This window comes from Bombina bombina, chromosome 5 (genome assembly GCF_027579735.1).
Source record: "Bombina bombina isolate aBomBom1 chromosome 5, aBomBom1.pri, whole genome shotgun sequence".
Classification (NCBI taxonomy): domain Eukaryota; kingdom Metazoa; phylum Chordata; class Amphibia; order Anura; family Bombinatoridae; genus Bombina; species Bombina bombina.
In genome coordinates this window covers 562,051,191-562,078,809 of record NC_069503.1, presented here as the reverse complement: position 1 = coordinate 562,078,809, position 27,619 = coordinate 562,051,191, and the positions used below count along the sequence as shown (strand labels likewise).

The window sequence follows — 27,619 nt, the reverse complement described above, 5'->3', positions numbered from 1 at the left end:
TCTCAAATCAGCCAATAGGAATTCAAGGGACGCCATTTTTAATTGCGTACCTTGAATTTCTATTCAGTGTATGGCGGAGATCGTATGAAGAGGATCCTCCACGCTCCATGGCTCCGGTCTTCAGTTCCAGCATCGCCAGTCTTCAGTTCCAGAGTGGACGGTCTTCATCTCCGCGGTCATCAGTCTTCAACTCCTCCGCTCCGCGCCGGCTGGTTCCTGGAAGAAGAGGTCGCCGCTTGGAAGAAGACTTCACCGCCTGGAACAGAACCTTCTCCGCCAGTCTTCAGGACAGGTAAGGACCACTTGGGGGTTAGACTTAGGTTTTTTAAGGGGGGATCGGGTGGGTTTTAGAGTAGGGGTGTGTGGGTGGTGGGTTGTAATGGGGGGGTTGTTCTTTTTTTTACAGGTAAAAGAGCTGATTACTTTGGGGCAATGCCCCTCAAAAGGCCCTTTTAAGGGCTGGTAATAGACCTGATTGCTTTTTTAATTTAGTATAGGGTAGGGAAATTTTATTATTTGGGGGGGGCTTTTTATTTTATTTGGGGACTTAGATTAGGTGTAATTAGCTTAAAATTCTTGTAATCTTTTTTTATTTTTTGTAATTTAGTGTTTGTTTTTTTTGTAATATAGATTAGTGTATTTAATTGTATTTTAGTTGAGATAATTGTAGTTTAATTAATTTATTGATAGGGTAGTGTTAGGTGTAATGGTAACTTAGGTTAGGATTTATTTTACGGGTAATTTTGTAATTATTTTAACTAGGTGGCTATTAAATACTTATTAACTATTTAATAGCTATTGTACCTAGTTAAAATAAATACAAAGTTACCTGTAAAATAAATCCTAACCTAAGTTACCATTAACCGCCAATAGAATGCAAGCTCAATCTGATTGGCTGATTGGATCAGCCAATCGGATTGAACTTCAATCTGATTGGCTGATTCAATCAGCCAATCAGATTTTTCCTACCTTAATTCTGATTGGCTGATAGAATCCTATCAGCCAATCGGAATTGAAGGGACGCCATCTTGGATGACGTCCCTTAAAGGAACCTTCATTCGTCGTTAGTCATCGGGAAGAAGAGGATGGCTCCGCGTCGGCTCGTCTGAAGATGGCTCCGCTCCGCTCCGGATGGATGAAGATTGAAGACGCCGCCTGGATGAAGACTTCTATCGGATGGAAGACCTCTTCAGCGCCGCCTGGATGATGACTTAATCGGATGGAAGACTTCTTCAGCACCCCTTGGATGATGACTTCTGCCGCTCCGGATCTCCTCTTTGGTTCCATCGCTGGTCGGCTGGCTGAAGACAACTCAAGGTAGGATGATCTTCAGGGGGGTAGTGTTAGGTTTATTTAAGGGGGGTTTGGGTTAGATTAGGGGTATGTGGGTGGTGGGTTTTAATGTTGGGGGGTTGTATTTTTATTTTACAGGCAAAAGAGCTGAATTCTTTGGGGCATGCACCGCAAAAGGCCCTTTTAAGGGCTGGTAAGGTAAAAGAGCTGGTAACTTTTTAATTTAGAATAGGGTAGGGCATTTTTTTTATTTTGGGGGGCTTTGTTATTTTATTAGGGGGCTTAGATTAGGTGTAAGTAGCTTAAAATTGTTGTAATATTTTTTTTAAATGTTTGTAACTTATTTTTTTATTTTTTGTAACTTAGCTTTTTTTATTTTTTGTACTTTAGTTAGTTTATTTAATTTAATTGTAGTTATTTGTAGCTAATTTATTTAATTAATTTAATGATAGTGTAGTGTTAGGTTTAATTGTAACTTAGGTTAGGATTTATTTTACTGGTAATTTTGAATTTCTTTTAGCTAGGTAGTTATTAAATAGTTAATAACTATTTAATAACTATTCTAACTAGCTAAAATAAATACAAAGTTACCTGTAAAATAAATATAAATCCTACAATAGCTACAATGTAATTATTAATTATTTAGTTTTAAATAGGAATAATTTATTAAAGTATAGTGTAGTGTTAGGTGTAATTGTTACTTAGGTTAGTTTTTATTTTACAGGTAAATTTCTCTTTATTTTAACTAGGTAGCTATTAAATAGTTAATAACTATTTAATAGCTATTGTACCTAGTTAAAATAAATTGAAAGTTGCCTGTAAAATAAAAATAAATCCTAAGATAGCTACAATATAATTATTATTTATATTGTAGCTATATTAGGGTTTATTTTAAAGGTAAGTATTTAGTTTTAAATAGGATTCATTTAGTTAATAAGAGTTACATTTATTTAGATGTATTTAATTAATATTTAAGTTAGGGGGGTGTTAGGGTTAGTGTTAGACTTAGGTTTAGGGGTTAATAATTTTATTACAGTGGTGGCGGTGTAGGGGGGGCAGGATAGGGGTTAATAAATTTATTATAGGTGGAGATGGTGTAGGGGGGGCAGATTAGGGGTTAATAAGTGTAATATAGGTTGCGGCGGGGTCCGGGAGCGGCGGTTTAGGGGTTAATCTATTTAGTTGCGGCGAGGTACGGGATCGGCAGGATAGGGGTTAATAACTTTATTATAGGTGGCGGCGCTATAGGGGGGGCAGGATAGGGGTTACTAGGTATAATGTAGGTGGCGGCGGGGTCCGGGAGCGGTGGTTTAGGGGTTAATACATTTATAAGAGTTGCGGCGGGTCTAGGAGCGGTGGTTTAGGGGTTACTAACTTTATTTAGTTGCGGGGGGCTCCGGAAGTGCCGGTATAGGGGGTAGAACAGTGTAGTTAGTGTGGGTGCTTAGTGACAGCTTGTCAATAAAGCTGTCAAAAAGCCGAAGAGCAGTGAGATCGGATGAGTGATAACTATCACAATCCGCTGCTCATCGCCCCGTACTTGGTGCACGGCTTTTTGACAGCTTTTTTGATAACTTAGGCGAACGTATTCAGGTCCGCAGGGGCGATGGTAGGCGAGCTTAGGCGGGGCGTATTGGGCCGGCGAAGGCAGGTAAAGTAGACGCGTTGATAAGTAGAGGCCTTGGTCCTTAAGGAAAATTTAAAAATGGTCTAGTCACTAAGGGGTTAAATACATTTTTATTGTTTTTATAAATATGAGTGTGAAACTGATATATTTTTAATTATTTTATTTCTGGTATTTGCAACCTCTTTCCCCACTATGGTTGCTGAAAATATTCATTCTTCCTCAATGTTCTGACAATTTTTAGAAAACTAATATTTAACCATTCACAGCATTATATCTAAACTAGTCCTAAAGCCCGTGTAGACGGGCCATTTTTTGCAATACAGCGGTTCAACCTCTTGCTCTCTCTCTCCCCCGCTCTTTTGCTCTCTCTCTTCCCCCTCTTCTGCTCTCTATCTCCCCTCTCTATTTTGCTCTCTCTCTCTCCCCTCTCTTTTGCGCTTTCTCTCCCCCTCTCTTTTGCTCTATCCCCCCTCTCTTTTGTTCTCGCTCTCTCTCTCCCTCTCTTTTGCTCTCTCTCTCCCCCCTTTGTTTTGTTCTCTCCCCCTTTCTTTTGTTCTCCACCCTCTCTTTTGTTCTCTCCCCCTCTCTTTTTCTCTCTCTCTCTGTTTTTCTCTCTCTCTGTCTTTTGCTCTTTCTATCCCCCCTCTTTTTCTCTCTCTCTCTCTCTTTTTCTCTCCCCTTCTTTTCCCCTCTCTCCCCCCTCTCTTTTGCTCTCTCTCTCCTTTCTTTTGCTGTCTCTCTCCGCCTCGCTTTTGCTCTTTCTCTCCCCCCTTTCTTATGCTCTCTCTCTCCCCCTCACTTTTGCGCTCTCTCTCTCCCCTCTCATTTGCGCTCTCTCTCCCCTCTTTTTCCCCACCCTCTCTTTTGTGCTCTCTCTCTCTCCCCCTCTTTTGTTGTCTCTCTCCCCCTCTTTTGTTGTCTCTCTCCCCCTCTTTTGTTGTCTCTCTCCCCCTCTTTTGTTGTCTCTCTCCCCCTCTTTTGTTGTCTCTCTCCCCCTCTTTTGTTGTCTCTCTCCCCCTCTTTTGCTGTCTCTCTCCCTCTTCCTTTCTTTTGCTCTCCCCCTCTCTTTTACTGTCTCTCTCCCTGTCTTTTGCTCTCTCTATCCCCACCTCTTTTTCTCTCTCTATCCCCCACCTCTTTTGCTCTCTCTCTCCCTCTCTCCCATCTCTTTTGCTCTCTCTCTCCCATCTCTTTTGCTCTCTCTCCTCCCTCTCTCCCCCCCTCTTTTGTGCTCTCTCTCCCCTCTTTTTCTCTCTCTCCCCTTTCTCCCCCATCTCTTATGCTTTTTCTCCCCCTCTCTTTTGCTCTCTCTCTCTCTCTCTCTCTCTCTCTCTCTCTCTCTCTCTCTCTCTCTCTCTCTCTCTGTGTCTCTCTCTCCCCCTCTTTTGCTGTCTCTCTCTCCCCCTCTTTTGCTCTCTTTCTCCCCCTCTTTTGCTGTCTCTCTCTCCCCTCTTTTGCTGTCTCTCTCTCCCCCTCTTTTGCTGTCTCTCTCTCCCCCTCTTTTGCTGTCTCTCTCCCTCTTTTGCTGTCTATCTCTCTCTCCCCCTCTTTTGCTGTCTCTCTCTCCCTCTTTTGCTGTCTCTCTCGCTGTCTTTTGCTCTCTCTATACCCACCTCTTTTGCTCTCTCTATCCCCCACCTCTTTTGCTCTCTCTCTCTCCCATCTCTTTTGCTCTCTCTCTCTCCCATCTCTTTTGCTCTTTCTACTCCCTCTGTCCCCCCCTCTCCCCCCTCTTTTGTGCTCTTTCTCTCCCCTCTTTTGCTCTCTCTCCCCTTTCTTCCCCCTCTCTTATGCTTTCTCTCACCCTCTCTTTTGCTCTCTCTCTCTCGCTCTCTCTCTCCCCCCTCTTTTGCTCTCTCTCCCCCTCTTTTGCTCTCTCTCCCCCTCTTTTGCTGTCTCTCTCTCCCCCTCTTTTGCTGTCTCTTGCTCCCCCTCTTTTGCTGTCTCTCTCTCCCCCTCTCTTGCTGTCTCTCTCTCCCCCTCTCTTGCTGTCTCTCTCTTTCCCTCTTTTGCTGTCTCTCTCTTTCCCTCTTTTGCTGTCTCTCTCTTTCCCTCTTTTGCTGTCTCTCTCTTTCCCTCTTTTGCTGTCTCTCTCTTTCCCTCTTTTGCTGTCTCTCTCGCCCTTTCTTTTGCTCTCTCTCTCCCTTTCTTTTGCTCTCCCCTCTCCTTTGCTGTCTCTCTCCCTGTCTTTTCTCTCTATCCCCCCACTCTTTTGCTCTCTCTCTCTCCCTCTCTTTTGCTTTCTCCTCCCTTTCTTCCCCCCTCTTTTGCGCTCTTTCTCTCCCCTCTTTTGCTCTCTCTCCCCTTTCTCCCCACTCTCTTATGCTTTCTCTCACCCTCTCTTTTGCTCTCTCTCACCTCTCTCTCTCACCTCTCTCTCTCACCTCTCTCTCTCTTCCCTCTATTTTGCTCTCTCTCTCTCCCCTTTATTTTGCTTTCTCTCTCCCCTTTCTTTTGCTCTCTCCCCTTTCTTTTGCTCTCTCTCCCATCACTTTTGCTCTCTCTCCTCCCTCTCTTTCTCTCTCTTTCTCTCTCTTTTTCTCTCTCTCTTTTTCTCTCTCTCTCTCTCTCTCTCTCTCTCTCTCTCTCTCTCTCTCTCTTTCTCTCTCTCTTTCTCTCTCTCTTTCTCTCTCTTTCTCTCTCTTTCTCTCTTTCTCTTTTTCTCTCTCTCTTTTTCTCTCTCTCTTTTTCTCTCTCTCTTTTTCTCTCTCTTTATCTCTCTCTCTTTTTCTCTCTCTCTCTCTCTCTCTCTCTCTCTCTCTCTCTCTCTCTCTCTCTCTCTCTCTCTCTCTCTCTCTTTCTCTCTCTCTTTCTCTCTCTCTTTCTCTCTCTTTCTCTCTCTTTCTCTCTTTCTCTTTTTCTCTCTCTTTTTCTCTCTCTCTTTTTCTCTCTCTCTTTTTCTCTCTCTCTTTCTCTCTCTCTTTCTCTCTCTCTTTTTCTCTCTCTCTTTTTCTCTCTCTCTTTTTCTCTCTCTCTCTTTCTCTTTTTCTCTCTCTCTTTTTCTCTCTCTCTTTTTCTCTCTCTCTTTCTCTCTCTCACTCATCCAGTCATGCCCGGACCCACCCACTTAACGGCCAGCCCAGATGTCATGCCAGCCAGGTCAGTCTTCTCGAAGGCCAGGTGTGTTTGTCCTTGCGCAGTTTCTACTGCGCATGACAGCTTCGGACAAACACAATTGGCCTTTTATAGAATAGGATGTTAATCAGTGAATGTTACCCTTATCGGCCATGGGACAAATTATTTCATGCATGAGATGTGTCATAGTATCAAAATAAACTGCTTTAACTTCATCCTTATTGGTTTGAAACATGTTTTATCATTAAATTGGGCATGCTCATGTGCACAACAGATTTTTAATTTTTTTTTTTTTTAAGTTTAATGCCCCTTTAACAAATAACAAAAATAAAAAAATCTTTTTTTTTGTTGGTAAAATAATATACATTCCTTGGAATCTAGTAAAAAGAAGCTGTTTTACTGCTAGAGAATGTCTAGAGTCCGCCCATCCCTCCTCCTTTTAAATCCATGTGTGCAATGCTTAGCACAGAGCTTTCCAAACTTTTTATGTTGGTGACACACTTTTTAGACCTACATCATTTCGCGACACAGTGATTCAGTTGTACTAGCAACCAGTTGTACTAGGTTAAACTAACTTGTTTTAAGAGATACGGACACATACATACAGTACATGATATAATAACGAAATGTATTTACAGGTAACAGTATGTATGTGCAAGAATTAAAAAAAAGTTTAATAACACCAATAGCTACTTGCTATTTTAATGGGGTGTATGAGGTTGATGGGATGAACACAGTTTCTGAATATTTGGTGGGATATTAGACACTCGTATTTTTAAGCTTCCCATTCCTATCCATATATCAAGAGCAGGAACAGCAATGCACTACTGGGAGCTAGCTGCAAAAAAACCCCACTGACTTCTGACTTCAGCTCAGCGTTTAAGCTGCCGCCCTCAGAGCTCTGTGAGTCCGATTGAATACTGCCCACGCTGCAAACACACTGCTGTCCCACTCACTAACTACACATGCAGCCACGAGCCGATTGAGGAGACTACATGTGCAGTCAGGTGCCAATGTGCCCCCAAAGCCGCCAATGGGAATAGTTTCAGTTCCCACTGAGCTGCGCCAATAGGTTAAGATGATCTGTGACCCCCTGGGTATCAATCACGTGTCAACCATGTGATATGCGTAGCAGGCAGACGGAAAGTCAGAAACCAAAAAAAAAAACATTAAAAAAAAATTAAAATTTAAAAAAAACTGTGCTGAAGTAGGGACACACCTACACAATGCTGCCGACACACTAGTGTGTCCCGACACACAGTTTGGAAAGCACTGGCTTAGCATGATGCAGTTAAAATTTAGATTTATCATAGTCATACATGACTTATAGGCAAATTAATTAAAGTAAGTACATTCTGTTTAAAAGCCTTGCATCCTCTCTTATCTTCTTGTCATTTAAGTTTCTTATCTGCTAGAATTAAGATTTTTGCGTTCATCGGGTTGCGCTAGTAATACAAGTTGAAGATAAACAGTTTTTGCTCTTGTGGTAACACGACTCACGCAAAAATCCGATAGTATATCGTGTGCGCATTCACATATTTCCCCATAGAAGTCACTAGAGTGTGCCGCCAATGGCTGTGTGGAATATAACAGTGTTCTACACTTCTATTTCTAACAAGAACTGAAACACTCATTATTTCAAAATGGTATTAAAGGAAAAAGGGACAAAATAAATAATGAAAGTATATTGCAACTTTTTTTTTATTATTATACAGTTTATCATTTTATATTACCATCTCAAAGTGTTTAATGTCCCTTTAACTTCTTGTTTAAGAATTGAAATGAAGCTCTCAATCAGCAACTTTTTTACCCTATTTTGTTTCTATAAATTACTATTAATAATAAAAGGTTTAATTTAGGTTTATTGTATTTAAGATCAAAAATGAATATGAGGTTTCCCAATATTTAAATAATTCCAATGACAAAGTGTAGATCACAAATCAGACTAGCCGAATATTATGAGAAGTGTAAAAGTCAGTGAGCAATTATCCTTTAAGAGTATGAAAAACACAATTTTGCATTCTCACTGACCAATCTGGACTTCAGTATTAACAAAATCTCCATTATTTGGCTTCCTCATAAATGATAAGATAACAAATGCAAATACATATTTGACAAATCTCTTATTCTTTTTATAACGCCTCACATATATGAAACTGAAGCTTAAATGTTCATTTAATTGTATAATTTACCTTTTTTTCTTTAAGTCGTAACAGTGCAACATATTTTTTTTTAGATTGCTTTCCTTGTAACTACAGACTCATAAATCATAATTTTATTTGTTTGCTTTTAAGATTGATGAAGATGAGCCACTATTCTTAAGCCTAATTGAAGATCTGTTTCCAAGTATTCAACTGGACAAAGCTGGCTATCCTGAGCTAGAAATCGCTATAATTAAACAGGTACAAATTTACATTGATTGTAAAAAATGTTTTATCTCTTATAAAGAAAAGCAAGCATGCAAAACTATTTCTGCATATTACAAATTATATAAATACTGATACAAAACACAGACATGGTTATCATATGTATACACTTTACAATATGGGTTACATAGAGTACACAAGGATTAAGATGAGATCATGGGGCATATGTATCAAGCTCCGTATGTAGCTTGATGCCCCGTGTTTCTGGCGAGCCTGCAGGCTCGCCAGAAACAACAGTTTTAAAGCAGCGGTCAAAAAGACCGCTGCTCCATAACCTGTCCGCCTGCTCTGAGCAGGCGGACACACATCGCCGGAAATCAACCCGATCGAGTACGATCTGGTTGATTAACAACCCCCTGCTGGCGGCCCATTGGCCGCGAGTCTGCAGGGGGCGGCGTTGCACCAGCGATGTCTGTCAGACCTGATCCGCAGTGTCGGATCAGGTCCGACAGACATTGATAACTAGGGGCCCATAGCTGTGAAGCCAAATATATATAAGTATGTCTCATTATCTTGAGTATCTATTTAAAAGAGATACCAGACAGATCTCTTCTATTGCACTGCCCTTAAATTTTAGACAGGTTCATTGACATCAGTGGTCAATGAACTTATACAATTAGCCCAGTTTATAAAATTGCATTGACTCAAGTAACACAGAATGAAATGTAAATTTTCCCACAAAATTATGAAAATAATATTCTCACAATTTTTTTTATAGAGTATCTTTTCATAAATTCCAAACATCAGGGATGTTTCTAAAGAATCTGCCTTGAATAAGGCGAAATTCCAAAATGTGCCCTTCCTCAAATTATAAAGTGCAATCTTCTCCCTGCTGGACACTCGATGGCTTTCTGTTATTTAGTTTTTAGATCTCAATCTGTAAAGTGTAATTTATAATAATATTGCTGTTTTTTCAGTAGTTAAAACACATACAGTAGTTGCAATGGCAGCAGACAGAAGAGTGACAGAGTTCAAATGAAAGCAGACAGAGGCTGGACATATAATTCCTGTGTTGTATGCCTGGTTTGTATAGGACTTGATTGTCCTTAATTATTTATTTATTTAGATTCAGGTAGATTACGAGTTGTGCGTTTGTCTTTTAACGCTGAAAAAATGGTAATTTCAGCATTAAAACAGCAATGCAGCCATTACGAGTCTTGTTGGTAAAGCTGTACCGCAAGCCTTTTAGCCTGTAATGCAACATCAGTCCCGCGCTCATAAAAATTACATTTTTTTAATGGGACTTCCATAGCGCTGCCATTACGAGTTGTGCGTTCAGGCTAAAAAGCTTGCGTTACACCCTATAATGACAAGATCCGTAACGCCATCTGAGACCAGTAGTTATGAGTTTTACGCAACAAAACTGTTACATAAAACTCATAACTAAAGTGTTACAAAGTACACTAAACACCCATAAACTACCTATTAACCCCTATACCGAGGCTCTCCTGCATCACAAATACTATATTAAACTTTTTAACCACTATAATAAAGTTATTAACCCCTAAACTGCTGCCCTCCCGCATCGCAAACACTATTTAAATATTAACCCGTATTTCGCCACTCCCCGACACCACCGCTACTATAATAAACCTATTAACCCCTAAACCGCAAGCCCCCCACAACAAAATATACTAAATTAAACTATTAACCACTAAACCTAATGCCCCCCTAACTTTATATTAAAATTACAATTTCCCTATCTTAAATTAAATTAAAACTTACCTGTCAAATAAAAAAAACTAAGTTTAAACTAAAATTAAACTAACTATCAACTAAAGAAAACTAAAATACACATTAAAAAAAGTATCAAATTGCAAAAAATAAAAAATACTAAATTACGAAAAATAACAAACGAAATTATCAAAAATAAAAAAGAATTACACCTAATCTAATAGCCCTATAAAAAATAAAAAAAGTGACAGGTTTGAAAAGAATTCCCAGCGAGTGCTCTCTCAGTTTTCGTATATATATATAGTACCAAAATACCATCAGATATATATATATATATATATATATATATATATATATATATATATATATATATATTAATTTTTTTTTAATAAAAAGAACACATTCTGCAATGTGCAATATTCATATGAGAATATGAGTTTGGGTTAGTGCGAGAGTCGGGTGTTTTTTTTTAACTTTTTTATCTCAATTGACTTCTATGGGGGAAGAGGTTATCTTTTGAGTGGAATTGCGCTAGTAGTAACCTGTTTGCGTTTGTTGGGTTAGTGCAAGAGTGCAAACTTTTTACTTTCAACTCAGCACAGTAAGCTGAGACTGGCAAACACCACTGCACTCGTCAAAAGCTGAAGTAAAAATGACTGGAAGATAGCAGAGACTAGACTAACACCTCCCTATGTTAAGTAAACAGTGGATTTGACAAACCTGTTTTGGATTTAATGCCTGACTTGCTGGCCCTCACATCAATCCTTTAGCAATGCTTTGTCAAGATTGGACTGGGGTAGTTGAACACATGAATGGTACATCACTGCAAACGAAGGACCTCATTTGTTAAATGATCTTCAGCTTCTTCCCCCTCTCTTGTGTGTTCTGTGATCAATCATGATTCGGATTTTGTTTCGGATCGATTTGAATTTGGATACATTCGAATGTATTAGTTTCGGCTTCATTCGGATTAATTTGTTTTGGATTCGATTCGTAAATTCGGAAGTTCGGTATGTGTTATGTTGATTCAAATGGTTCCAAGTAACACAAATACAAAGTATTTCACTGTTCTATCTCACTAAATCTCTTTAAATTTAATTTTTATATTGAATTGTGCTTAGTCTATGGCAAGTAATTTGGATTTATTTGTTACAAATGCATTTGGATTAGTTTAGTTTCGTTGCTAGTGTAATTCGGAAATTCAAATTGATTTGAATCTCCGAATTTGGCGTATTTGGCCAAATTTCGATTCGGAACTAAACAAAATGCACATGTCTACTTTTAAATGGTTTCATCTACTTATCAGCAAAGGGCTCCAATGCACTTCTATAAATGTGTGTATATATATATATATCACAAGCTGATCTAAGCAGTGCACAGACGCATCCAGTCTGTTAGTTACTAAAACCTGCAATAAGCACTGCGCTCGCAGACCCACCACAGCTGACAAGAGGAGGCAGCATATCGGCACAAGGTCTTCTCCTCCAGCCTCACAAAAATGCTGGTGGCTCTAAACGAAGCAACTGTTTAAAGGAGCACTGCCTGTGAAGTGCGACCTTAATCAGCGCATGTGTCTTGTCTTCTCTGTAAAAGCCTGCACTTTATCACTCACTGTACTGTGTGCTTGCTATTAGAGAGAGGATAGGGCAGATGTGCTGCACCTCCCAAATCTGCTGCCCTAGGCACCGGTCTTGTTGGCTTAGGCCATAATAGGCCCCTGAACAGTGTTGTTATGATTTTAAGCAAATTCTATTGTATTTTTGATGTGTTTTGTGCAACTTTTTTATTTATTTAGTTAACCATAGCTCTGAGATCGCAGTAATATGAGTGCAATTTAACCGCAGAAAAAAGTCAGTAGTTAAGAGCTTTCTGGGCTAACTCCGGTTTATAAAGCTCTTAACTACTGTGCTATAAAGTACACTAACACCCATAAACTACCTATGTACCCCTAAACTGAGGCCCCCCCACATCGCCGCCACTATAGTAAATATTTTTAACCCCTAATCTGACGACCGCACACCGCCGCCACCTACATTATCCCTATGAACCCCTAATCTGCTGCCCCTAACATCGCCGACCCCTATATTATATTTATTAACCCCTAATCTGCCCCCCCCAACGTCGCCGCTACCTTACCTACACTTATTAACCCCTAATCTGCCGACCGGACCTCGCCGCTACTCAAATAAAGTTATTAACCCCTAAACCGCCACACTCCCGCCTCGCAAACACTATAATAAGTATTAATCCCTAATCTGCCCTCCCTAACATCGCCGCCACCTAACTTCAAGTATTAAACCCTAATCTGCCGACCAGACCTCGCCGCTACTATAATAAATGTATTAACCCCTAAAGCTGTCTAACCCTAACCCTAACACCCCCCTAAATTAAATATAATTTTAATCTAACAAAATAAATTAAATGTTATTAACTAAAGTATTCCTATTTAAATCTAAATACTTACCTGTAAAATAAACCCTAATATAGCTACAATATAACAAATAATTATATTGTAGCTATTTTAGGATTTATATTTATTTTAAAGGCAACTTTGTATTTATTTAAACTAGGTACAATAGCTATTAAATAGTTATTTACTATTTAATAGCTACCTAGTTAAAATAATTACAAAATTACCTGTAAAATAAATCCTAACCTAAGTTACAATTAAACCTAACACTACACTATCAATAAATAAATTAAATCAATTAACTACAAGTACCTACAATTACCTACAATTAAATAAACTAAACTAAATTACAAAAACAAACAAACACTAAATTACAAAAAAATAAAAAAAAGATTACAAGAATGTTAAGCTAATTACACCTACTCTAAGCCCCGTAATAAAATAACAAAGCCCCCCAAAATAATAAAGGTCCCTACCCTATTCTAAATTAAAAAGTAACCAGCTCTTTTACCAGCCCTTAAAAGGGCTTTTTGCGGGGCATGCCCCAAAGTAATCAGCTCTTTTGCCTGTAAAAAAAAAACACAATACCACCCCCCAACATTAAAACCCACCACCCACATACCCCTACTCTAACCCAAACCCCCCTTAAATAAACCTAACACTACCCCCCTGAAGATCTCCCTACCTTGAGTCGTCTTCACCCAACCGGGCCGAAGTCTTCATCCGATGGGGCAGAAGAGGACATCCAGACCGGCAGAAGTCTTCATCCTATCCGGGCAGAAGAGGACATCCGGACCGGCAGACATCTTCATCCAAGCGGCATCTTCTATCTTCATCCATCCGACGAGGAGCGGCTCCATCTTCAAGACCTCCAGCGCGGAACATCCTCCTTCCCCGACGACTACCCGACGAATGAAGGTTCCTTTAAGTGACGTCATCCAAGATGGCGTCCCTCGAATTCCGATTGGCTGATAGGATTCTATCAGCCAATCGGAATTAAGGTAGGAAAAATCTGATTGGCTGATTGAATCAGCCAATCAGATTCAAGTTCAATCAGATTGGCTGATCCAATCAGCCAATCAGATTGAGCTTGCATTCTATTGACTGATCGGAGGTGTTTTTTTTCAGCCCAAACTGCCCCATTGTTTCCTATGGGGATATCGTGCACAAGCACGTTTTAGCTGCTTACCGCTACAGTAAGCAACGCTGGTATTGAGGGTTGAAGTGGCGGTACATTAGGCTCAACGCACCCTTTTTGGAGCCTAACGCAGCCCCTCAGACAACTCTAAATACCAGCGTTGTTGGAAGGGTGCGTTGGGGAAAAAAGCGGCGTTAGCTACGCGGGTCTTTACCGACAAAACTCTAAATCTAGCCGTCAGTTTGTTAAAAATGAATTATATTGCTGTGGGGGCATAGCCAGCGAGAGTATGGTAGGCCTGCCTTTATTTGGGAAAAAACTAATTTACATTAAAGTTAACCCTTTGTGTGCAGAAACATTTTTTGCAGATAATATTTTTTATGTGATCAATAAAAATCTAAATTGGAGCCATAGTTATTCCCTGTGGAACATTTTGTAATGCTTTTTTAGTTATGCTTAAATTAATAAAAGCATTGTGACATGATAGCAATTTTTTATACTTTTTAATAAAATCATGTATTATATCATTCTTGTGTTATAGAATTATTAGTTTAGCAGGGGACAGCTCTGTTTAGTTCATTTTGTTTTATTTAATATAATCAGTTTAAAATATCAGCTCTCTTTCCCAGTAATTTATTTATTTGTATTTTCAACACTATTATATAGTGTTCTGAAAATAATTAATATTATTGTTTTTGTAAGGTACACTTGAATATAGTGTTTTTTGAGTACCATTACTATTATTTTTTACCATTAGGTCGCGCTCTCTGGTCAGCTTTGATTATTAATTATATTGCTGTGGGGGCATAGCCTGTGACTGATAGACAGACCTGCTGCCTTTTTTGGAGAATACACATAGGGCTAGATTACAAGTGTGGAGCAAACGGTTTTGCACTAGCACAATCGAGATTTTGCAAGCCATTTTCCTGCCGCTGATATTCCGCTAGCGCAATCGCCTTTTCCGCTTCAATCCTTTCCGTGATTTAAGAGCTGTGGTAAACTGGCTTCTGAAAATAAAAAGTTTCACAAAACACAACAAAAATACATTATAACGTACACTTACACCCATGAATCATACTATTAACCCCTAAACTGCCATCCCCCCACATCGCAAACACTAACCCCTAATCCGCCATGCCCCCACATTGCAAACACTTAATAATACTATTAACCCCTAAACCGCCATCCCCCACATCACAAAATACCTAAATAAACTATTAAACCCTAAACCACCATCCCCCCACACTTAAAATACCTAAATAAACTATTAACCCCATAACGCAAAATACCTAAATAAAATATTAACCCCTAAACCGCCATCCCCCCACAATGCAAAATAATAACTTAACATCTAAACCCCCTAACCTAATACCCCCTAACTTACCCCAAATTAAAATCCCCAGAAATTAACTAAAACAAAAATCCTAACTACCTTAAAATTAACAAAACTTAAATAAAAACCATTACTGAAAAATAAAAAAACCTAACATTACAAAAAAGAAAACTACCATAAGTGCCTAGCTTATACACACATACACATATCTATCTTTAGATATATATGCATGTCTATGTTAAAGCCCTTTACCTGCCTTTTTTTTCTAACACCTGAGACCTCATATCTTTGAGCATTTATAACTTTTGTGTGCAGTATTTATTTAAATAGTTTTTATTAGATACTGTTATTATGAGTGTAACTATACTTTGTAATGTATTTTGATGTGTTTTGCACAACTTTTATGTTTTGCAAAACAGTTAACCAGAGCTCTGAAGTCATGGTAATCATTCTAGCGTAAATCGCGATTGCACTCAAGCAATCGCGTTTACTTTCAATTTGTTACCGGCTGTAAGCCCGACGTAATCTTGCCCTAAAGCTTACACTTACTTTGTCAATATTTAAAAAGCTAATGAAACTTTAAAAAAATATATCTACATGTTATTCTCAGACTAATCTTTTCTTTGAATGCTTAATTCTATCTAGCATTTGTTTAGTGTTTAATATCCCTTTAACCAAAGTGAAAAGCTATGGTAACCTCACTGTGATTACTCAAACAGGACAAAGAAAATGCTTTTGCACATATACATCTTTTGCATATATACTGCAAATAACACACTAATGCCATTTTAGATTTACTTAAAGGGACAGTGTACTATAAAATTAGCTTCCCCTTGTGTTTACAATGTTTACAATGACTCGTCATACCAGCTGCAGAGTTTAAAATATATGAGAAATTGTTCCATTAGCTTTATTTTGTATGTGATATATAGTGATGTCGCGAACCTAAAATTTTCAGTTCGAGGACAGTGAACGCGAACTTCCGCAAATGTTCGCGAACCGGGCGAACCGCCATAGACTTCAATAGGTAGGCGAATTTTAAAACCCACAGGGTTTCTTTCTGGCCACAATAGTGATAGAAAAGTTGTTTCAAGGGGACTAACACCTGGACTGTGGCATGCCGGAGGGGGATCCATGGCAAAACTCCCATGGAAAATTACATAGTTGATGCAGAGTCTGGTTTTAATCCATAAAGGGCATAAATCACCTAACATTCCTAAATTGTTTGGAATAACGTGCTTTAAAACATCAGGTATGATGTTGTATCGATCAGGTAGTGTAAGGGTTACGCCCGCTTCACAGTGACAGACCAAACTCTGCGTTTAACGCACCGCAAACAACCGCAAACAGTCCATTTGCACAACCGCAAACTCCCCATTTGCACAAGGTTGGACCTGAGCTCTGCAATGACGGCATTCTGGTGGTGGCAACAGCATGCGTTGATTGGCGTGCTGTCTGGCTGACCCCGGGTGCCGATGCATGCTGTCTGACTGTGCCACTAGCTCCTTGCGACGACCCCCCCCTGCTTCCAACTCGTCTCCTCCTTTTCTCTGTCTCCCCATCTGAACTTTCCCCCTGTTCTTCTTCTCTTCTAGCGGGCACCCACATGACATCCACAGATGCATCGTCATCATCAACCACTTCACTTGTATCTGACAACTCAGCAAAGGAAGCAGCAGCGGGTACAACATCATCATCATCACACCGTACGTCCATGTGTGTAATGCTGCCTGACTGAGACATATCCCTGTTATCTACATCCTTTGGCAATAATGGTTGCACATCACTCATTTCTTCCAACTGATGTGTAAATAACTCCTCTGACAGATCAAGTGAAGCGGCTGTGGTGCTAGTGTTGGTGGTCGCGGCAGGCGGGCGAGTGGTAACTTGAGAGGTGCCCGAAGCTAAGCTGGAGGAGGATGGTGCGTCAAGGTTCCGAGCGGAAGCTGTAGAAGATAGGGTGTCCTGTGTTAGCCAGTCAACTATGTCCTCAGAACTTTTCGAGTTCAGGGTACGTGGTCTCTGAACACTGGGCATTATTCTAGGGCCAAAGGGAATCACAGCACCACGACCACAACGGCCCCTGCGGGGTGGCCTGCCTCTGCCTGTTATTTTTTTTTCGATTAGTGGTACTATGCGTGCAAGCTACTGTGACAACAGATATGAGTGGCACTGTGCACTGGCAGAAGTTGGCAGACTAGACGCTGTAAGCCTGACACACACGCTTGCAGACAACTAACTGCTATTCAATCTATTACAGTCAAAAAAAATTTTTTTTTTTTAATGTACACTACTGTTACACCAGATATGAGTTGCACTGGTGTGACACTGTGCCCTGGCAGGCCCTGAAATGCACACGTGTGAAGGAAACTGACTGCTATTATTTCACAGTCAAATTTCTAGTTTTTTTTTTAATGTACACTACTGTTAAACTAGATATGAGTTGCACTGGTGTGACACTGTGCCCTGGCAGGCCCTGAAACGCACATGTGTGAAGGAAACTGACTGCTATTATTTCACAGTCAAATTTCTAGTTTTTTTTTTAACCCCTTAATGACCGAGGACGTACGCCATACGTCCTCAGAAAAAATACAGTTAACGCCTGAGGACGTATGGCGTACGTCCTCGGTTTGGAAAGCAGCTGGAAGCGATCCTGATCGCTTCCAGCTTCTTTCCGGTTATTGCAGGATGCCTCGATATTGAGGCATCCTGCAATAACAAATTTTACCCCTCCGGTGCAGAGAGAGCCACTCTGTGGCCCTCTCTACACCTGGCATCGATGGCCGCATTCGTTGGTGGGTGGGAGCTGAAGTGGGAGGCGGGTGGGTGGCCATCAATGCGGTCCTTGTCAGAGAGGCGGGCGGGATCGCCGGGGGCGTGCGCGCATGCACGGGAGGAGGTGGGCGGGCGGTCGCGTGCACGGGGAGGGGAGCGGGTGGGAACCGCTACACTACAGAAAAAAATGTTTTTATAAGTGGGAGAAAGGGGTGCAAAATATTTATTACTTGGAAATCTAAGTGATCTGGGAGTGGGTGGGGGATTGGTCTTGTGGGGGGGGGGGGAAGCTACACTACAGAAAAATGAAATAAAAATAAAAAAAAAAAATTTTATTTGCAAACTGGGTACTGGCAGACAGCTGCCAGTACCCAATATGGCCCCCAATAAGGCAGAGGGGGAGGGTTATGAAGCTGTTTTGGGGGGGATCAGGGAGGTTGGGGGCTAAGGGGGGGATCCTACACAAATATGCTAAAAAAATATATAAAAAAAAAAAAAAGATACCTTTTATTTTAGTACTGGCAGACTTTCTGCCAGTACTTAAGATGGCGGGGACAATTGTGGGGTGGGGGAGGGAAGAGAGCTCTTTGGGAGGTATCAGGGGGTCTGATGTGTCAGGTGGGAAGCTGATCTCTACACTAAATCTAAAATTAACCCTGCAAGCTCCCTACAAGCTACCTAATTAACCCCTTCACTGCTGGGCATAATTCATGTGTTGTGCGCAGTTGCATTTAGTGGCCTTCTAACTACCAAAAAGCAACGCCAAAGCCATATATGTCTGCTATTTCTGAACAAAGGGGATCCCAGAGAAGCATTTACAACCATTTGTGCCATAATTGCACAAGCTGTTTGTAAATAATTTCAGTGAGAAACCTAAAGTTTGTGAAAAAGTTGACTATTTTTTTTTAATTTGATCGCATTTGGCGGTGAAATGGTGGCATGAAATATACCAAAATGGGCCTAGATCAATACTTGGGGTTGTCTACTACACTACACTAAAGCTAAAATTAACCCTACAAGCTCCCTAATTAACCCCTGCACTGCTGAGCATAATACACGTGTGGTGCGCAGCGGCATTTAGCGGCCTTCTAATTACCAAAAAGCAATGCCAAAGCCATATATGTCTGCTATTTCTGAAAAAAAGTGGATCCCAGAGAAGCATTTACAACCATTTGTGCCATAATTGCACAAAATATTTGTAAATGATTTCAGTGAGAAACCTAAAATTTGGAAAAATGTAACGTTTTTTTTTATTTGATCGCATTTGGCGGTGAAATGGTGGCATGAAATATACCAAGATGGGCCTAGATCAATACTTTGGGTTGTCTACTACACTACACTAAAGCTAAAATTACCCCAAAAAGCTCCCTACATGCTCCCTAATTAACCCCTTCACTGCTGGACATAATACACGTGTGGTGCGCAGTGGCATTTAGTGGCCTTCTAATTATCAAAAAGCAACGTCAAAGCCATATATGTCTGCTATTTCTGAACAAATGGGATCCCAGAGAAAAATGTATAACTGTTTATGCCATAATTGCACAAGCTATTTGTAAATAATTTCAGTGAGAAACCTAAAGTTTGTGAAAAAAATTGTGAAAAAGTGAACAATTTTTTTATTTGATCGCATTTGGTGGTGAAATGGTGGCATGAAATATACCAAAATGGGCCTAGATCAATACTTTGGGATGTCTTCTAAAAAAAATATATATACATGTCAATGGCTATTCAGGGATTCCTGACAGATATCAGTGTTCCAATGTAACTAGCGCTAATTTTTGAAAAAAAAATGGTTTGGAAATAGCAAAGTGCTACTTGGATTTATGGCCCTATAACTTGCAAAAAAAGCAAAGAACATGTAAACATTGGGTATTTCTAAACTCAGGACAAAATTTAGAAACTATTTAGCATGGGTGTTTTTTGGTGGTTGTAGATGAGTAACAGATTTTGGGGGTCAAAGTTAGAAAAAGTTTGTTTTTTTCCATTTTTTCCTCATATTTTATATTTTTTTTATAGTAAATTATAGGATATGATGAAAATAATGGTATCTTTAGAAAGTCCATTTAATGGCGAGAAAAACGGTATATAATATGTGTGGGTACAGTAAACGAGAAAGAGGAAAATTACAGCTAAACACAAACACAGCAGAAATGTAAAAATAGCCCTTGTCCCAAACGGACAGAAAATGGAAAAGTGCTGTGGTCATTAAGGGGTTAATGTACACTACTGTTACACCAGATATGAGTTGCACTGGTGTGACACTGTGCCCTGGCAGTCCCTGAAACGCACACGTGTGAAGGAAACTGACTGCTATTATTTCACAGTCAAAAAAGTGTTGTTTTTTTTTAAATGTACACTACTGTTACACCAGATATGAGTGGTGGCACTGGGCAAGTGGGCACCGTATACGCTGTGAGCCTGACACACACGCTGGCAGGCAGGCAACTGCAATTAGATTACACAGGAAAAAAAAAAAGCAGACTGATGTTCTAGCCCTAAAAAGGGCTTTTTGGGGTGCTGTCCTTACAGCAGAGATCAGATGAGTCCTTCAGGACTGTAATGGACACTGAATACACTAGCCTAGCTATCGATTTCCCTATTAAATCAGCAGCAGCTACACTGTCCCTCCTCTCACTAAGAATGCAGCTTCCGAATGAATCTAAAATGGATGCTGTCCAGGAGGTGGGAGGGTCTGGGAGGGAGGGTCTGCTGCTGATTGGCTGGAATGTGTCTGCTGACTGTGAGGTACAGGCTCAAAGTTTACTCAATGATGACGAATAGGGGGCCGACCGAACATTGCATATGTTCGCCCTTCGCGGCAAACGCGAACATGCTATGTTCGCCGGGTACTATTCGCCGGCGAACTATTCGCGACATCACTAGTGATATAGCTGTCTCTGCTAATTGAAACCACAACCTAATCAAATTGGCTCAGCAGATCTCATTAGCTTATTATGTATACAGTGAGACCAGTATTTTTAAAAGATATATATATATATATATTGTTTTTAATTCTTTTTATTAGGGATCACATGGTTATACAGCATTAACACAATGACATCTTGAGCAATTGTCACAAATAGAATCCATCAAGTTACATAAAGAGGTGTTGCAATATATGGCAGTTTTGGAGTATGCAACCAAAGCCTCAGAGGTGGCATAGTTCGTTGATAAGTTGGTGTGCAATAGGTCCATGCGATCACCTAAAGTCCTCCTTTCTTTTATACTTTTTCTAACTTACAAACTCAATTTAAACTAAAACATCAAATAACAAATCACATAATTTAACAAAATAAAATAAAATAGAATAGTACCCTGTAACCAGTGTTCCCTCTAAGGCCAGTTTTGTGTGCGGTCCAGCAGTGAAACAGTTAATTAAGTAACCACACCCTGCAATTAGCAAACACTGCACAATGCAGATGGCAAGGTATGGTTCTCTTGTTAACTGTTTCACTGCTGGGCTGCACACAAAACTGTCCTTAGAGGGAACACTGCCTGTAACCTGCCTAGGTTAAAGTAGAGCCAGCGTTTGAGGGACCCTATCTCCATATGGAAGGGGGGATCTCTTCCCCCCTCCTCCCCCACCCCAGTAAAGGCCAAAACAAGGAAAGGACACAGGAAAGAACTCTAGTGTTTATAAAGTTAGCCTTCAATCAGTATCTCCTCCCAGCTCGTGTGATGTAAAGGTATCTTGATTTTCAGGGTCAGGGGCTTTCCAATCTCCTCTAAGAGATGCTGCTAGTATTACCTCATGTTGCAAAATTAGTCTCAGTATTTGGTATTGTAGAGCAGGGGAGAGTGTCTTATAAAACAATGCCATTTTCTGAAAAGCTATTTTAGTCTACGATTTACATCTAATTTAGTATCTAACTGTTCTACAAAAAGCTGTTTAAGCAATCTGTGTTTGAAGTGAACTAATGATGGTGATTTGGTGGAGAGCCAGAGGGCCAAAATACACTGATGTGCTAATATGGTACAAAGAGTAAGTATAGAATGATATGATACTATTCTGTCTATCCCACACAAATAAAAAAACAGTCTTTAAGTCAAAGACCACGTCACCATTAAGTATTCTGGTCTGCATCTCTTTATGGGGGATTGCCAGGCTAGCCATTTTGGTTTTAAATAGACTATTTTTAATATCGTCCATAGTAACATAGTAACATAGTAGATGAGGTTGAAAAAAGACAGAAGTCCATCGAGTTCAACCTATACAATTCTAAAATACTTACAAAAAAGCTCCAGTGAAACTTAAATAATCCCACTAAAAGGTGACCCCTTTAATACTAGTAATCATATCTATGAATTTTGTTTATAGACAGAAATGTATCCAAACAATTTTTAAATGTATCTAGGGTATTGACATTCACTACCTCCTTTGACAACACAATTGTATTGCTCTTACAGTGAAAAAATGTTTAAATTGCAGGAGATTAAATCTCCTTTCCCCCAACCTTAAATTGTGACCTCTTGTCACAAACAATTTTCTTGGAATGAACAGAGCTTCTGCCATCTCTGTATATGGTCCTTGAATATATTTATATAAAGTAATTATGTCAAGCGCCTTTTTTCTAAAGAAAACAGACCCAGTTTGGCTAGCCTCTCCTCATACCTTAAATTATCCAATTCCCTTATTAGCTTTGTGACCCTTCTCTGGACTTTTTCTAGTTCTGCAATATCTTTTTTTGCAATCGGTCCCCAGAACTGCACTCCATACTCAAGGTGAGGTCTTACCAGGGCTTTATATAGTGCCAGAATTTTGCTTTCCTCCCTTGAATCAATGCCTCTTTTAATAGATGCTAGTATCTTATTAGCCTTTGAAGCCGCTGCCCTGCATTGTGCACCCATCTTTAGCATGTTGTCTATTACTACTCCCAAATCCCTTTCCTCCTCTGTTTGGCTAAGTCTTGTCCTATTTAAATAATACGTTGCCTGCTTATTTGTACTTCCAAAATGGTAGAACCTTGCATTTTCCCATATTAAATCTCATTTTCCATTTACCTGCCCATACTTTTTTTAATTTTTGTAACGAAAGTTCATCCTGCTCTGACCTAATGACCTTACTTAACTTAGTATCATCTGCAAAAATAGAGATGTCACTATTTAATCTTTGCTCCAAGTCATTTATAAAAATAAGAACAGGGCCCAGTACTGATCCCTGGGGGACTCCACTGATTACCTTTGTCCAATCTGAGTATGATCCATTTACTACTACTCATTGCTCCCTATCTTTTATCCAGTTATTTATCCATGAGCTAACATTTTCAGCTACTCCCTGTCCCTTAATTTTGTGCATTAATCTCTCATGTGGCACTGTATTATATGCCTTTGCAAAATCTAAGTATATCACATGAACTGATTGCCCTTTATCCATATTTTTACTTCCTTCCTCATAGAATCTAATTAGATTAGTTTTACATGATCTATTTCTCATAAAACCATGCTGATTAGAACTCATAATCTTGTTTACACAAATATGCTCATCAATATAATCCCTTCAAATATCTTCCCCACTATTGATGTCAGACTAACTGGTCTATAGCTTCCTGGATCATCCCTGCTTCCCTTTTTGAAGAGTGGTCCACATCAGCTTTACGCCAATCCTGGTGTACCATGCCTGAGGATAATGAGTCTTGAAAAATTAAGAGTAGAGGTTTGTCTATAACAGTGCTAAATTTCCTTAACACCCTTGTGTGTATTCCATCTGGGCCTGGAGCTGGCATGTTCTATTTTGTACCAAAGTATCATCCAATGGTTCCTCTCTTGTGTATACTGAAGAAAAAAAAACTGGTTTAGTACCTCAGCCTTCTCCCTGTCACTATATACCCTCCACACATTTTAATTTACCTATATTGTCTTTCTTAGATTTTTTGCTATTTATGTATTAAATAACCTTTTAGGGTTAGACTTAGAATCCTTTGCAATTAATTTTTCATTTTCAATTTTGGCTAATTTGATTGCTTTTTTGCATGCTTTGTTATATTCCTTATAAATATGGAATGTTGAGTCTGTGCTATTTTCTTTGAATAATTTAAATGCCCTACGTTTTTTCCTAATTTCTCTTAGCACATTTTTATTTAGCCACAAAAAAATTTATTTTTATATCCATATGGTATTTGTTGATATGTATATTTATTTAACAAATGTTATCCATTTATACTCTGTATTTTTATTAGAGAATACTTTGTCCCAATTTATATTTAATGATTTCCTTAAATCATTGAATTTTGCTTTCATAGAATTAAAAGTCTTAGTTAAACCTTTAAGACACTGCTTATGAAAAGAGATTGCAATGTCATTATCACTGTTACCCAAATGTTCTTTGACTTCTATGTTTGAAATTATATCTGTATTGTTTTATAGCACTAAATCCTATAGAGCGTTACTCCTAGCTGGCTCCTCTATTAATTTTGACAAGAAGTTATCCTTGAGAACATTTAAAAATCTACCCCCCTTAGCTTGAATTACTAGTTTCATTGTGATGTCATCTATACCCTCACCCTGCATCCTAGTTAGAATGTCTTTGGTAGATCGGGGATAAAGAAAAATGACCCAATTTAAAGGCGGTGTGAACAATAGCAAAGGGGGACTGCTCCCAAAAGCCAGGGTTTTGAGAAATTAATGTATTTATATAATGCCTGCTTTGTAGATATGCATAGAAGTGTGTATTGGGCAAACCATATTTTTTTTTTATATCTTGAAATGTCCTGACCGTGTGTGACAGTGGATCCAAGAGCACTCCCACGGAGTCAATGCCCACTGTGTTCCAGATTTGAAACGGAGCTGTCTCACTCCCCGCTCGGAAGTCTTTGTTTCCTATAAGCGGAATGAATTTGGGGGAGGGGGATTTCCTACCGAGAAATTGAAGGGTCAACCACCATGCCCTCAACACATCCCTGTACATTACATTGTTTTTAATTTCTAATAGCAGATCCCGAAAAGGAAAATATGGGAGGTAAGCCAGAGAATGGGGCACCACCAGCGCCTCCTCCATTGGCGGGATTGTGAGGTGGGAAGTGCGAAGTTGCCAATATAGAGTTAAGCGTGTCAGAGCTGCCCAATTATACAGCCTTAGGATTGGAAGCGCCAGGCCCTCCTTGAGATAGGGCTGGTGCAACTTGTTAGCCACTATACGCGTCCTCTTCCCCCTCCAAATGATTAGTTGGATTGCTTTGTTAGTAAGCGATAGATCCGCTTTGGTGAGGAGAAAGGGTAACATCAGTAATGGATACAATAATTTAGGCAAGATAGACATTTTCAGGAGGTTAATGCATTTGGATAGACCAAGGGGAGCTTCACCCAGGCTTTTAATTGAGTGTATCTGATTGCAATGCCTTGTAATATTGAGTTCATAAATTTTGTACGGGTTAAGATGCAGCTCAATTCCTAGGTACGTCAGGGTGTTCAGTTGGTCTGTTGTGAGATGTGGTAATGTGATGGATTGCCAGAAGTTTTGATGGGAATCCAGCACGGTTGGTTGTTGTTTTGAATATAATTGGGCATAGAAGTGTTCCAGACAGTGTGCAAGTTCCGTGGGAATTTTATACGTTTTCCCTCTATATCTAAGTGCCGCAATATCTTTTCTGGTAGATTGAGCTTTCACTTAAGTGGCCAGGAGGTTACCCGACTAATTTCCGAAACGGTAAAATTTACTTGCTGACTTAAGTAGGCCAGCAGCTGTTTTTTGCCTAACAAATGCATCCAGTTCAGCATTAGCGGTAATATAAGACTCGTGATTTGTGAGTACAGTAGTCCAAATAGGCCTGGCACAAGGTAGCTTATAAGGAATTATGTTTGTATTTGTTGTATTGGGTTTTATGCTTAAGGTTAGCTAGATATGCAATTATGTTGCCTGTAAGTACCGCTTTAGCAGCTTCCCAGAACAACTGTGGGTCATTTAAATGTGCAGCGTTATTCAGTGTAGTAGTCATTTCAGGTCTGAATAAGTGATTTCTGAAAGGGTTCAGAGGTAAGAAGGTACGATGGAAAACACAAGGAGTTTCTAGTAAGGCACTTGAGGGCATTGCCCAAAGTGATCGCTACCGGGACATGGATAGAGACCACGATGTCATGAATAGTCTCAGAGGTGATCTGTGAGATCAGGGTGTCCGCTACCATAAAGAGGTCTATCCGGGATAGTGAGAAGTTGGCCTTGGATAGGCATGTGTAATCTTTACCTTCCGGGTGTCTCCTACACCAGATGTCACAGACGGCCAGGGACTCAGAGAACAAAACACCCTCTTCTCAAATTTCCCCCTATAATTTCGTAATCTTTTTTTTCTTGTGGCATCCTGTATCCAAGTTCTATCCAATAGAGGCTGAGGAGATAAATTAGTCACCCCCAATTATTAATCTCGAGCCTACAAAGGGAATAAAGTTTTGCGTTAAAGTTTCCCAAAAGGACATGGTTTTGTGGTTTGGCGCATAGATATTACACAAAGTGTAGTAAACTGAGTCTATGGAGATTTGTAAGACAAGAAATCTACCCTCTGGATCGGTGATAGTGTTATGTAACTCTACATGTAGGCATTTTCCAAATAGACTGGCCAATCCACTACTAGAACAGTTGTATGAGAGGTATATCACTTTTCCCACCCAGTCACTTTTTAATTTTTTGCGTTCCTCATTTCCTAAATGCGTTTCTTGCAAGAGGGCCACATCAGAATTCAGTTTACGCAGGTGTGATAGGATTGATTTACGTTTTATGCCACCAACATTCCAGGTGAGAATTTTAAGTGCCATTGTCAGGTATCATGAGGGATATGTCAGGGACATCCAGATTTGTCAGGGCAGAAGGAGGAGCAGAGAGAGAGGGAAGGATCCCTAATATTTGAGAAGGCTCTCCAGGGTAATGAAGACCAGTATGTGGCCAGGTCTGAAAGAGTTCACAATATACGTGTTTGACAATTGGAAAACATGTAGGCTCTACAGGGGTACAGGGATGTACACTATAGTAAAAAAGCATACAAAATAACAATAAATGTGAAATTAACATTTTAACTGGAGGGAGCATATCATTTATTTAAAGACATCAGCTGCAAATATCTTAAACACAGCATAAGGGAGGGGTTTATTGGCAAATTAGTTTTGGATCCAAGCCTGACCGCCAATATCCCAAAGTGTAACCTAAAGTTAACGGGGGGAGTGATACTGATAAGCATATGGTAGAAAATGCTGTGAGAACTGATACCCAGGGTACTTTGTTCATACAAGGTTCATAGCACAATATATAGAATAGTGGTTTTACATAAGAGCAGTGCCTGAGACACTCTGACACATTTAGTGGGCAAGTCTTGGGTATCAAAAAAAAAAATCAAGAAAACTTTTGGTTAAGGTGACAAATTTCTTGCATGTTATGGTTTGTGACGGGGCGTCTGGTAACATATTGCTATGAGTTGTGCCCAAAGAGGTGGGATGAGTGAGAAACATATTTAACCAGGCATGCCCCTCAAGTGGTATGTAAATATGACCCTGGGGATAGTCTCCCTAAGGGTGATGGGGGAAACCAGACGTGGACTCCTTGCCCAATGTGCTTAGAAGGATATGGCTGCACCTCACTGACGAGGCCCAAAGGAGGCCGAAACGATCGTCTGGGGTTGTCATGTTCCTTGTTCAGAGGAGAATTGCCTGGTATTTCGGGGCTGAACTGACCATGCCGGCGGGATCAGACTGATATACTACAGGAAAGTTTTCCTCTGTGAAAAGCACAATTGGGCAGCAAGAAGCTACTACCAGGTGGCAACCGGGCCATAGAACAAGCTATTGATGCTGCTGTTCGTTCCTGGCAGACTGCTTCTCATTCTGTTTTGCATATGTAAATATGACCCTGGGGATAGTCTCCCTAAGGGTGATGGGGGAAACCAAACGT

General features: G+C 39.9%; 1 protein-coding gene across 1 annotated transcript in view; it reads left to right on the top strand.

The window, feature by feature from the left end:
• DNAH5 (dynein axonemal heavy chain 5) overlaps positions 1–27,619 on the top strand; it is a 1,563,391-nt gene that overhangs the window by 1,101,045 nt on the left and 434,727 nt on the right. The window contains 1 exon segment of the mRNA XM_053715797.1: positions 8,290–8,397. Coding sequence (XP_053571772.1) covers positions 8,290–8,397 — 108 coding nt within the window.